Raw genomic sequence first — 13,688 nt, 5'->3', positions numbered from 1 at the left:
TATTTCCCTTCTCTCCTCCTTCCCCTTCCCTCCTCCCTAGACTGCTGAGGTGGGGGTTGCCCTGGGGAGCTCCACCTGAGAACCAATATAAAGTATAAGCGCATAGATATTGCTTACTTGTGTCCATGTTGTCGGCTGCTGCTTCCCTCTTTCAATGTAGAGAGCTGCATAAGAGATTCTGCTGCTGTGTGTCTGGCTACCATTTTTTCTGTGACCATGCTGGATTGTTTGTATACCTGGCGACCATTTTCTTGTAGCCACACTGTTGACCTCTACTCAGAGCTCGGCGGCCATACTTCTGGGGTCTATATGCACTACGGCGGCCATTTTCTTGTAGCCGCCCAGCGCTGGAGGTGTTGCTCACACGGCGCCCAAGGGGGGGCTGTACCGCGTATCCTCCGGAAACATTTCCCCATGAAACTGGGGCCTCTAGCGTCCCGCTCGGCGGCCATTTTTTTGTAGCCCATGGAAGTATTACAGCACTGGCGGCCATGCTTTTGGGGCTTCAGTATGCTTGACCTCTAGCGCCTGAGCGGCGGCCATCTTATAAATCAGCAGCCAAACAGACACACGCTGCTGACTAGCAAAGCTGATAAGGATGGCAGCCTTGTAGATAACAGCCATTCAGCTGACTGACGGTTATATTCAGCGGACAAGAAGCAGCTCCATTCAGCTGACTGACAGTTATATTCAGTGGACAAGAAGCAGCTCAGCTAGACGGCACTGCACTGCTGGTTCCAGGGTGGTAAGTCCTCTGGGGGGGTACCCCTCATCTCTGCTTCAGTTAGGAGGGTGGGTTGTCCACCTTGCTTGGAATCCCTGTGTCAAGCTTGTGGGCAGCATGGCGTCAGAAACTGACGTTTTTTCCCCTGAAACACCTGAGCTGGCAATTGATGCCCCTGCACCCGATGTATCGATGGACGCTATGTCGGCAATCCTAGATGCCTTCATTGCCAAGGTGGAATCAGCACGTGGAAGAACGGGGGCTAGAAAGCGCCCCCTCCCCCGCCATCTTCTGGGGACAACTCGGATACGGAGCCAGGTCTAGCTACCACTCAGGACCAGTGGCGGCTGGTGCTTAAAATTTTTGGGGGGCGCAAATGAAAAAAAATATTACAGCCTCACTGTGCCCATCAAATGCAGCCACTGTGCCATCAATTGTCACCGCTGTGCCCTTTAATTGTCGCCGCTGTGCCCATTGTCCCCACTGTGCCTATTGTCACCACTGTTGATGTCACTGTGCCCTTTAATTGTCGCCACTGTGCCCATTAATGCCGCTGTGCCAATTGTCCCCATTGTCGCCACTGTGCCCATTGATGTCACTGACTGTGCCCTTTGTCGCCGATGTGCCCATTCATGCCGCTGTGCCAATTGTCCCCACTGTGCCTATTGTCGCCACTGTGTCCATTGTGACATCATGTCAATTCTCAGTAGTATTCTTAATGCCAGTCAGCAGGCTCAGGTCAACCCTCCACAAATGGCTGGGTTGGTTATTTGTTATTTATTTTCCATGTATATCTTCACATATCTATTAATCCCTAAGTTATCTGCTGATCCTGTCTGGTTTGTCAAAAGCCAAAGTTCTACTGATATGACTCTCAATTACATTAAAAGCTAGAATAGTCTTTGTACGGCTTTCAAGATATAGATGTAAATCGAACGTATTGAAAAATTCTATTGATAAACTATAATGCTTTTTTACTTTGTTTTTATGTTTTGTTGTAAACAGATAAGTACAGGGGGGCAGCCACATTTACTTATTAAATACAGTATGGAGACTCTGCTTCCTGCTTAGCAGTCCCATATAGTCAATGCTTAACAGACAGGTTTATAATAATTTGATTGCTTCATCCATACACTCCTAGTAATGCCCTTTGTCGCCGCTGTGCCCTGTAAAGTGCCCATTACCCCCCCCCCCCGCCCGGCACTTACCTTTACTGGAGTCAGCAATCCACGTCCCTTGATGTCTTCTACCGCCCTTGATGAATGACAGGCGTCTCGGCCAATCAGGTTACCGGTAGCCAGAATTGGCCAACCTGATTGGCTGAGACGCCTGTCAGTCTTATCCAAGGAGCGCATCCCTAGTGCGTTCCTTGTATAAGCTTCCGGGACCCGAGGGCTGTACTCGGAAAGCCTATCAGAGCCGTTGGCTCTGATAGGCACTTCTGTACAGCCAACCAGCTGCCGTTATTCAGATGGCCGGACATGAGCGCCGACCTTCTGAATAGAACAGCGGCAGCGGCGATAATAACATAGATTCGTTCAATGCATGAATCTATGTTATTAGACTCAGTGGCGGTGAGAGCCAGAGGGGGCGGCGCTCCAGCGCCCTCTATGGACGAACCGCCACTGCTCAGGACCCTGTCTCTGAGGTATCTGACGGTGCAGACCTAGAGCAGCCAGACAGTGAGGATGACTCTGGACCCAGGTCAGCTCGCGAGAAGGCTCTGGTGAGTGACCTTATCACCGCAGTGCGAGATACCCTAAAAATAGAGGGGTCTGTACAAGCAACAGAAGCGCCGGTCCCCTTTGGGTTCCGTAAGGCGACCCGCACTGCTAAGGTGTTCCCTTGTGTGTCTTATTTAGACAAACTTTTATACAAGGAATGGGACAGACCACAACAAAAAAAATTTGTACCTAAAAACCTAGCGGTACGTTACCCACTGGAGGAGAGTTTCTTAAAGAAATGGACCTCGCCCCCCATAGTGGAACCTCATGTGTCCAGACTAAACAAGCTTACCACCCTTCCGGTGGAGGGGGCTCCTGCCTTCAAGGACCCGGCGGACAAGAAGGTAGAGATATCCCGTAACCTATACACTGTAGTAGGTTCAGTGGTATGCCCAACCATAGTTGAGGCGCTGGTGTCCCAGGCACTCACGGAGTGGGCAAAGTTACTGCTCAATGGGTTACAAACACATCACGCTTCCACCCACGAGGTAGCCCTAGCGGAACAACTGGTACAGGGCCTAAAATTTGTGTGTGAATCAGCCTTGGACACTATTCCTCTGCTGGCCAGAGCCTCTGCTCAGGCTGTGTTGTTACGCCGTCTACTTTGGTTGAAGAATTGGTCGGCGGACCAAGCTTCCAAGAAGGCCCTAATGGACCTACCCTTTAAAGGCGACAGACTCTTTGGAGCTTGCCTGGATGACATTATTAAGGATGCCACAGGAGGTAAGAGCACCTTGCTCCCTCAGATCTATAAGGGGAAGGAGCCACGTTGGCTACAGGGGCCCTTCTTTACCGCACCCAAGCGTTTTTTTCGCTAGCCTAGCGCTGCAGGAAGAATACCACAGGCCAATAAAGTGCCTGCTCAGGGACCTGGTTTCGCAAACCTGTTAACAAGACCACGTCCGTATGAAGGTGCGCCCCCACCCATCCCTCGGGTGGGGGGACGTCTTCGCGAATTCGCAACCCGGTGGACATCTCGGGTCCCCGACGGGTGAGTTTGCGAGGTAGTCTCATCAGGGTACAAGATAGAGCTCCTATCTTGCCCACCAAACAGATTTTTTCCCTCCAGCTACTACCGGCTCGTCGGACCTGCTGGAACGCGGGGTGGTTATCCCTTTCCTAGTACAGGATCGGTTTCAGGGGTTTTACTCCAATCTGTTCATTGTACCGAAAAAGGAGGGCGTTCGTCCTATCCTGGACCTCAGGGCCCTCAATTGCTTTGTGAAGGTACAAGGATTCCGGATGGCATCAATCTGCTCTGTCGTTACTATCCTCCAGCCGGGAGACTTTCTGGCATCCTTGGACATCAGGGATGCCTATTTACATGTCCCCATATGCACAAAGCATCAGAAACTTCTGCGCTTTGCAGTCGGGGAAGACCACTATAAATTTGTGGTTCTCCCCTTTGGCCTGGCATCGGCACCAAGGGTGTTCACCAATGTGATTGCCCCAATTCTCGCCCTACTAAGACAACGTGGCATCGCTGTCGTGGTCTACTTGGACCACCTGCTTCTGAGGGCTGCTTCAGTTTCAGAATTAGAGGTGGGCGTGTCTATAACATCAGACCCTCAGACACTTGGGTGGCTACTGAACATTCAAAAGTCAGTAATGGTAACGACTCAATGCCTAGTGTATCTGGGATTGATTCTGGACTCCTCAGAGGCAAAGGTTTGCTTCCCTGTGGAAAAGTTGCAGACCCTTCGGGCTGCGGTGCAGTAGTTGACATCCCAGAAGGGTCGTCACTCCGCTTTGCATGTGAGTCCCGGGCCTCATGGTGGCCTCCTTCGAGGCGGTACCATAGGCGCAATCTCAAACGCGAGTGCTACAGAAGGAAAATTCTGTCCAGATGGGACAAGTGCCCATCATGCCTGGATTATCAGATCCAGTGTGAGCCACCTGGTCAGGGCCTCCCTGGTGTGGCGGCTGACCTCACCGGCACTTCTGTCCGGAAAGTCGTTCCTTCCTCATCACTGGATAGTGCTCACGACGGAGGCCAGCCTTACCGGTGGGGGAGTCTGGGGGGTTCAGTCGACCCAGGGTCGCTGGTCTCCAGAGGATTCCCATTTGACGATCAAGGTCCTGGAACTTTGGGCGATCCAGCTGTGCCTCTCCACATGGTCTCAGAGGCTACGAGGGCGTCCAGTCAGGATCCAGTCGGACAACGCCACGGCGGTGGCATATGTCAACCATCAAGGAGGAACAAGTAGCTTGGCTGCAGCGTCAGAAGTCGCTCACATCCTAAGGTGGGCAGAAAGGAGCATACCGGCTCTGACGGCTATTTACATTCCGGGTGTGGAAAACTGGCAGGCGGACTACCTGTGTTGCCAGATGCTGGACCAAGGAGAATGGTCTCTGCACCCGGAGGTGTTTCAGCTCCTTTGCCCAAGATGGGGCACGCCAGACGTAGATCTCCTGGCGTCTTGACTCAATCGGAAGGTATTGAGGTTTGTGACCAGGTCAGGAGACCCATGGCCGGACGCGACAGATGCGTTGGTGGTGCCGTGGAGTCAGTACCGGCTAATCTATGCCTTCCCTCCTCTAAAGCTCCTGCCTCTTCTGCTTCGCAGAGTGGAGGCAGACGGGACTCCTATGATCCTAATTGCTCCGGATTGGCCTCGATGTCCTTGGTACGCCGATCTAGTGCGGCTAGTAGCAGATGTCCCTTGGCATCTACCGCTGAGAGAGGACCTGCTGTCACAAGGTCCCATACTGCATCCTGATTTACAGTCGCTGGCTTAATGGAATGGCTATTGAAAGCCAGGTACTAAGAGACCGGGACCTGTCGGATTCTGTGATTCCTACCATAAGGAAGGCTAGGAAATTATCCTCTAGGAGGATTTATTATCGCACTTGGAGAGCTTACTTAGCCCATTGCGAGGAAATGAAGTGGAATCCACTGACTTATTTGGTTAAGGGACAGATATCTGCCCTGGCTGTTTTCTTTCAGCGACCCCTGGTGACTCACTCTTTAGTGAGAACATTTCTACAGGGGGTTCGGCAGGTGGCCCCTCCAGTCCGTCCTCCACTACCTCCGTGGGGATTTGAATAGCAGGCGCACCTTGGCGTCTACTGATACGAGAGGATCTGCTGTCGCAAGGTCCCATAGGTCATCCTGCTTTACAGTCAATGGCTTTAACGCCATGACCTCTAGGTGCCTCAGAACCACTGTTTGAGAACATTAGGGAAGTTTCCTTGTTGACACTTTCTCAGAAAGTGGTCCTTTTGGTGGCTGTTATGTCAGCTAAGACGGGTTCTGAGCTGGCAGCCTTGTCATGAAAGGCTCCCTATTTGATCTTCCACAAGAATAAGATGGTGCTGCGTTCGCAGCCTTAGATTCTTCCTAAGGTCATTTTGACCTTCCATCTCAAGGAAGACATTATACTGCCATACTTGTGTCCTCATCCGTCGAATCCTAAGGAGACGACGTGGCATTCCTCGGATGCTGTCCGAGCTCCGATAATATACTTGTCTGTTACTGCTCCGTTCCGGAGTTCAGACTCACTGTTTGTTTCAGTGGCTGGTCCCAATAAGGGCCCAGCGGTCTCATCGGCCACCATTTTGAGGTGGACCCGACAGATCCTGATCAGGCTTACGCCATAAAAGGTCGGGCGCCTTCCTATCAGGATGCATTTGACCAGGGCAATGGTGCCTCTTGGGGTTTCCAGGTGTGTGAGTGCATCTTCGGATGCTTCTTCGGCCGCAAAGTTTTGCAGGCTGCTGTTTAGAGTTACAACTCCTCAGTTGAGGAGCTCTGTTTTTGGGTGAAGTTTAATTTTTTTGCTGTTCCCACCCCTCATTTTTACACTGCTTTGGGACGTCCCTCTAAGTCGAGATTAAGGCTGTGTCCGTCCATGAACGAAAGAAAATAGGATTTTATGCTCACCGTAAAATCTCTTTCTCTGAGTTCATGGACGGACACAGCACCCTCCCCTCCTTTTTTATGTTTGTACTACTTTTTGACGAACTGATCTTTTAGATGCAGAGAGAGGGGGTTATACCCAGAGGGCCCGCCCCCTGGGCGGGGCTATAGGGTGTGTATAAGTTAACCTTTTATATAAGTTTCTGCCTAGTCAACTCCTAAAGGAAGGCTAATACCCACCAAGTCAAGATTAAGGCTGTGTCCATCCATGAACTCGGAGAAAGAGATTTTACGGTGAGCATAAAATCCTATTTTTTTTTTTTTATTTTTTTTTTATGAATGATGAGATTACATCTTGCTGAACAATGACAAAAATTGTGAATAAGCACAGTGATTTTACTTTCACACTAGCATTGCCACCCCATGATCTCCAAACTTGCAGATTCCCCCTGATTGACAGTTGTCTTCAGGTGAAAGTGGCCCTCTGTTCATCTCATTCATGATGAATGAAGGTTTCTACATGATATTGCATGTTGTCAGCTCAGGCTTGCATATTGGCAGACACACAATGCAGACAGTTGTCCTGAAACGGAGCCTCACACCCTATGTAACGCTTGCAAATCAGCTGAGATCACAATTATCATTCCAAAATGTTACTACATTTAAAGTGGCCTATTAATGTAAATGTATTTCTCAGTTACACTGCAGTTACAGCTTGACTGCATTTTGCCACACAGCTCCATTTATTTTCAGGTTTGTGTATGCTTAGCTTTGAGCACTAGAGATTATTCACAGGCAAGGCTGAGAGGTAAAATCAATACAGTAGTTGGCAGAAAGTAGGCACGTGTGATACAGAAGGCCACCTATAACACTTTGCTGACACATTGTCATCTGTAATACTGATAAGCATTCTGCTGTCATACTGCACATCACTACATCAAGTCAGCAAAGATTTTCTCTGCAATTTAAAGCAAAGTAGTGTGCTGATGATCTCAGATTTCCAACAGGCAAAATATACAGTCTTCTAGCGCTTGTGTTACTTTTGTTTCCACTTGTGTTCTATAAAGGAAACCTGTTCTAAGAGAAATACAGGGTTGCCATTAACCTCTTCCTTGTCAGAATCATAGCTGTTAATGCTGGCTGTAGATGGATTGAAATTCAGCAGGGACCGGCCAAATTTCAATCCATCTATTGAAGTCACTCTCTCAATTGACTTGTGTACAATTAGCCTGTTGAAAAATGTTTGCTCGATCAGTGCCGCCAACTATAGCTGGCGGTGCAGAGTGTATTTTGACAGTGTATTCAATGACTTGGAACAAGTATGGAGCCAGTGAAATCAAAAGTCCTGATTTACAGGCTTGTTTTGGCTTAGTGATTCATAAAGTGACTTAGCCACTGGAACCCGAATAATAGTCAAGCAAACAGCATTTTCAGCAATGGTAGACTCTATGGGCCAGATTCACAGAAGAGATACGACGGCATTTCTCTGAAACGCCGTCGTATCTCTCAGAGTATCTATGCGACTGATTCATAGAATCAGTTACGCATAGATAGCCCTTAGATCCGACAGGTGTAATTGACTTACACCGTTGGATCTTAGGATGCAGTACCTCGGCCGCCGCTGGGTGGAGTTTGCGTCGTATTGCAGCGTCGGGTATGCAAATTAGCAGTTACGGCGATCCACAAAGGTTTTTCCCGTCGTTACGTCGGCGCAAGTCTTAGTTTCCCGTCGCAAAATTAGGGGTACTTTAACATGGTGTAAAATTACTCCACCATGTTAAAGTATGCCCGTCGTTCCCGCGTCGCTTTTGATTTTTTTGTTTTTCCCGGCGTAAGTACGTTACGCACGTCGCGATTCACAAACACATCGCGCCACCGTAATTTCGCACAAAGCACGTTGGGAAAATTGCGAACGGAGCATGCGTAGTACGTCCGGCGCGGGAGCACGCCTAATTTAAATGGTACCCGCCCCATTTGAATTGGGCGGGCTTGCGCCGGACGTGTTTACGATACACCGCCGCAAGTTTACAGGTAAGTGCTTTGTGGATCGAGCACTAACACTGAAAACTCGCGGTGGTGTAACGTAAACGGGTTACGTTACACGGCCAAAATTCTATGTGAATCTGGCCCTAAATTTCTGCCATCCAAAGTTTTGTGTTTTTTTTTTTTTATAAAGTAGAACAGCAAGTTTTCATCATTATTACATATATTGGAGCCAATGGTAACAATCCCGTAAGTCTGCAAGGCCTCTCCCAAATATTTTAAAGTAGGTAGGAGACTGGTAGGTTCAGAATTTCTCTGCGGAACTGTCTGCTGAGAATCTGCTTGAGAATAGCTGCTATTGAATAACTACTGTTGGAGAGATTGTCCCCTGCCATTGCCTGTTCAAGTTGGACACTTCAAACCGTAACTTCAGATTTTACAATGATTGCTGTATTCAACTAAAGTGCCTAAAATCACCACCTGTTCATTCTTAGACCAGTGTTCACAAAGTAGGGCATGTGGTCTGTGCTAAATGGCTTGGCATCCAGAAAGGGTGCTTGAAGAAATTTCTACTTTCTGGCAGCTCTACAAGACTACACTCATTCTAGTTACAGATATTAAACACTAGAGGGAACCTGAACCTTTTTTCTTTTGCAGCATAGAACCTCTGTGAGGCTTTTATTGCTGGCTGAGGCTGTACTGGAGAGCTTTCCCTTTTACATTCTTTTTGAGTGACCGCATTAACTCCCCAGATGAGAAGTAAGGGAAACGGTCTACAAGGGTGCTGAGATGATAACAATTTGGGTTCCAGCCTACTCTACTAAAAAATAATAGTGCTTTTATTGCTATATGTGTACCTGTTGAAGATTTATTTTTTTTCCTCAAAGGGGCTACAGAGTGCAATAAAAACCCAGAGGTTCTGAGCTTTTCTCGCTCTATCCTGACAAAACTTTTTAGGGGGTATACCATAAGCTAAACATAAAAGTCTATGGGTTTTATTGGAATTTTTAGAGAGAATGGTTCCTTAATCACTCTGGATTCCTCGGAAGGTTGGTAAGCATACAGGGAGTGCAGAATTATTAGGCAAGTTGTATTTTTAAAGGATTAATTTTATTATTGAACAACAACCATGTTCTCAATGAACCCAAAAAACTCATTAATATCAAAGCGGAATATTTTTGGAAGTAGTTTTTAGTTTGTTTTTAGTTTTAGCTATTTTAGGGGGATATCTGTGTGTGCAGGTGACTATTACTGTGCATAATTATTAGGCAACTTAACAAAAAAAAAATATATATACCCATTTCAATTATTTATTTTTACCAGTGAAACCAATATAACATCTCAACATTCACAAATATACATTTCTGACATTCAAAAACAAAACAAAAACAAATCAGTGACCAATATAGCCACCTTTCTTTGCAAGGACACTCAAAAGCCTGCCATCCATGGATTCTGTCAGTGTTTTGATCTGTTCACCATCAACATTTCGTGCAGCAGCAACCGCAGCCTCCCAGACACTGTTCAGAGAGGTGTACTGTTTTCCCTCCTTGTAAATCTCACATTTGATGATGGACCACAGGTTCTCAATGGGGTTCAGATCAGGTGAACAAGGAGGCCATGTCATTAGTTTTTCTTCTTTTATACCCTTTCTTGCCAGCCACGCTGTGGAGTACTTGGACGCGTGTGATGGAGCATTGTCCTGCATGAAAATCATGTTTTTCTTGAAGGATGCAGACTTCTTCCTGTACCACTGCTTGAAGAAGGTGTCTTCCAGAAACTGGCAGTAGGACTGGGAGTTGAGCTTGACTCCATCCTCAACCCGAAAAGGCCCCACAAGCTCATCTTTGATGATACCAGCCCAAACCAGTACTCCACCTCCACCTTGCTGGCGTCTGAGTCGGACTGGAGCTCTCTGCCCTTTACCAATCCAGCCACGGGCCCATCCATCTGGCCCATCAAGACTCACTCTCATTTCATCAGTCCATAAAACCTTAGGAAAATCAGTCTTGAGATATTTCTTGGCCCAGTCTTGACGTTTCAGCTTGTGTGTCTTGTTCAGTGGTGGTCGTTTTTCAGCCTTTCTTACCTTGGCCATGCCTCTGAGTATTGCACACCTTGTGCTTTTGGGCACTCCAGTGATGTTGGAGCTCTGAAATATGGCCAAACTGGTGGCAAGTGGCATCTTGGCAGCTGCACGCTTGACTTTTCTCAGTTCATGGGCAGTTATTTTGCGCCTTGGTTTTTCCACACGCTTCTTGCGACCCTGTTGACTATTTTGAATGAAACGATTGATTGTTCGATGATCACGCTTCAGAAGCTTTGCAATTTTAAGAGTGCTGCATCCCTCTGCAAGATATCTCACTATGTTTGACTTTTCTGAGCCTGTCAAGTCCTTCTTTTGACCCATTTTGCCAAAGGAAAGGAAGTTGACTAATAATTATGCACACCTGATATAGGGTGTTGATGTCATTAGACCACACCCCTTCTCATTACAGAGATGCACATCACCTAATATGCTTAATTGGTAGTAGGCTTTCGAGCCTATACAGCTTGGAGTAAGACAACGTGCATAAAGAGGATGATGTGGTCAAAATACTCATTTGCCTAATAATTCTGCACTCCCTGTAGTTAGGAAAAATGGATCTGGAACAGTGTTTGGAATAGCCGTAGTCCTGATAGCAGGAAATTACCTGGAAATCATCACTTTTTTTAAACTGTGAGAATGCAAAATCCCTACACAGTTTTAAACTCTTTTTTTTTTTTTCATGAGAATAAATCTTTTTTTGAATTTTTTATCATTTCCACTAAATTACTTTTTATGGAGTAATCGTGTAAGCAATAAGTTGCTCATTTGTGTATTTCTATGGCCCTTAAACTTTGCTACAAAATTTGTTTAGCTAATTGTCTACTTTGAAAATCAGTTTTAGTACACGGTGACCTACAAAATGCTATCTTATTTTTCTTGCAGTGCTTTCAATGATTTTGATGGTTATAATCAGATACATCTCTAGAGTGCTTGTGTGGATCTTAACCATCTTGGTCGTGCTGGGTTCTCTTGGTGAGTTTTACCGGTCCTTTGCTTTCTACATGAAATGAAACGTATGTGTGGGTGTGCGTGTATGTATACAATAATAAAAATGATTACTCTGATATGAACTATCACTGTTGGGAATTGGAAATAATTGGCCTTACAAGTGCCAACTTATAGAAGGACTAAAGGAATTTTTTTTTTTTTTTTAATCTTGGATTTTTTTTGGGGGGGGGGGTTGCCCTGTCAGGTTCTTTTGCCATCAGTCCCCTTCACTTCCTGTCCCATAGCCAAAACAGGTTGTCATCAGAACTAGTGTCCCCACTGGAAGACCCATCCCCATTTATGTTATGGTGGCAACCTGAAATGTTGGATTTGCTATTACTTTCACTCTATGTGACAATGATAAATGGTACAAATAGAGAGGACGACTCTCCCTAACGAGGGCACAAACGGCAATAAAAGACAGTTGTCTCTACTTTATCCCCAAAAAATTTAAAATTTCCCTTAGTTACACTTTAAGCATAGGGAGGATAACATTTTATTTTACAGTCTTTCACTCTGAGTTTTTTGCAGGAGTGTGGAGAAGCAATGAGAACCTACTACAGCAATGTTGCATTTTAAAGATTAAAGGAATGCTCCAGACAAACGGCTGCATATACAATTTTGTGGAAACATAGTTGCATAGTTGGTGAGGTTGAAAAAAAAACCACCTATGCATTGAGTTCAACCGAAAGACAAAAAAATAAAAAATAAATAATCTCCATCCTTAGAACCCTAGATTAAATAGTTGTAGTTTAAGGCTGGGTTCACACTTAATTCACACTTAATTTGGATGCGGCTCACAGCAGGGGTCCGGTGCATCCTTGTTCTCCATTTCAGGGACAAATTGGGCCCCTGTGCGCTGGGTGAACCGACTCCATTGAGAGTCGGTCACAGTCTCCTGTAATGCGAATTGGATGCGTAAGCAGTCTTTGCAGGATCTGCTGCTGACTTTTTTTTCTTTTTTCTGAGTATGCTGACTGCTGCTGCACCTGCTCTCTGACTCAGACTCACTGTCTGAGACCCTTGCTTCCAATCATTCGATGTGATGGCACGCTAAGGCCTCGGCTCGGCCGCTTGACTTCAGTCCCTACTTGTAGACTGTAGAGAGAGATGTCATATAGATCCGGCCGGCACCACCCACTCAAGTGGAGTGGTGTAGAAATGATTATACGCTGCCGAGGCCACTTACTCATCACAGGTAATCCTGAAGTGGCATCAACGGTGATGAACCACTTCATGGCCTCATGCACACTGGACGTTAAAATAACGTTATAACAAATGTGGGAATGGATCGATGCGGTGGAGCAAACCTATACGATGGAGGAGTTGAAGGATAGTGTTGAAGAGGGGAAAATAGGCTTCAAGGAAAAATGGAAAATCTGGAAAGATTTCAAAAGAACATGGAGCTACGTGGAAAAAGATAAGAGGATTTACTGGGAGAAAAGTCAAACCGCCATAAAAGATCTTGGAGTCATGAGGAGGGAGGTTAAGGGTAAACTACATGGAAAGACAAGTTTGAGATGACCCACTATGATTGTAGGGAGGTCATGTATTCTTTATATTTAAAAAAAAAAAAAAGACAGTTGAAAAGGAATACCACAGATTATGCAAAACCGTAATAGAGACGAATGAAGCAATGAAATCATGAGCAGGTCTCTAGTTTCTTGGTGAAGGCTGAAGTGGTAAGAAGAAGAAAAAAAAAAAGAAGAAAATAACGTTATAAAAACGGCTGTAGCTTTGCAGTGAGTTTTTCTACTTTTTTCAACGTTTTTGCAATAGCGTTTTTTAGTGTTTTTCCACGATTTGAAGAATTTTTTTTTTTTTCAATGGATCAAAAACATTTAACGCTGGTGAGCGATGTTTTTGAGCGTTTATCAGCGTTGGAGCGTTTTTCCAGCCCCTGCCCAAAACTGCTGATAACAGCCTATGTGTGCATGGACACATAGGATAATATGGTGAAGAGTTTAATGACTGTGGAAAAAAAGTCTACAGCCAAAAATGGCTGCTATAAAAATGTCCAGTGTGCATGAGGCCTACAGCCCATTCTAGAGGTTACCTCCTCAAGACTGAAAATGTTTCTGTACTCACTATAACACAGAGTGAGGTCGGAGTTACCAGAAAATGATAACCTGTATATTAAATAAAATAAACTATATTAGTAGTCAACAGCTGTAAAAAAAAAAAAAACTTTGCATGCTGCGTTTTTATGTGATACTGACCAAGCCCCTCTCCTTTGACATTGTTGAATAGGGGCAGAGAATGGGTGATTTTTAAAATTATGCCCCCCCAAAAAAAGTTATACGGAAGCCCATGAATATAATA

General features: G+C 45.9%; 1 protein-coding gene across 1 annotated transcript in view; it reads left to right on the top strand.

Moving 5' to 3' along the window:
* SLC44A1 (solute carrier family 44 member 1) overlaps positions 1–13,688 on the top strand; it is a 211,280-nt gene that overhangs the window by 109,925 nt on the left and 87,667 nt on the right. The window contains exon 7 of the mRNA XM_040359353.1: positions 11,262–11,351. Coding sequence (XP_040215287.1) covers positions 11,262–11,351 — 90 coding nt within the window. The remainder of the gene's footprint in view (positions 1–11,261; positions 11,352–13,688) is intronic.

This window comes from Rana temporaria, chromosome 1 (assembly GCF_905171775.1).
Source record: "Rana temporaria chromosome 1, aRanTem1.1, whole genome shotgun sequence".
In the NCBI taxonomy this organism is placed as follows: Eukaryota; Metazoa; Chordata; class Amphibia; order Anura; family Ranidae; genus Rana; species Rana temporaria.
This window is presented reverse-complemented; position numbering and strand designations above follow the sequence as displayed.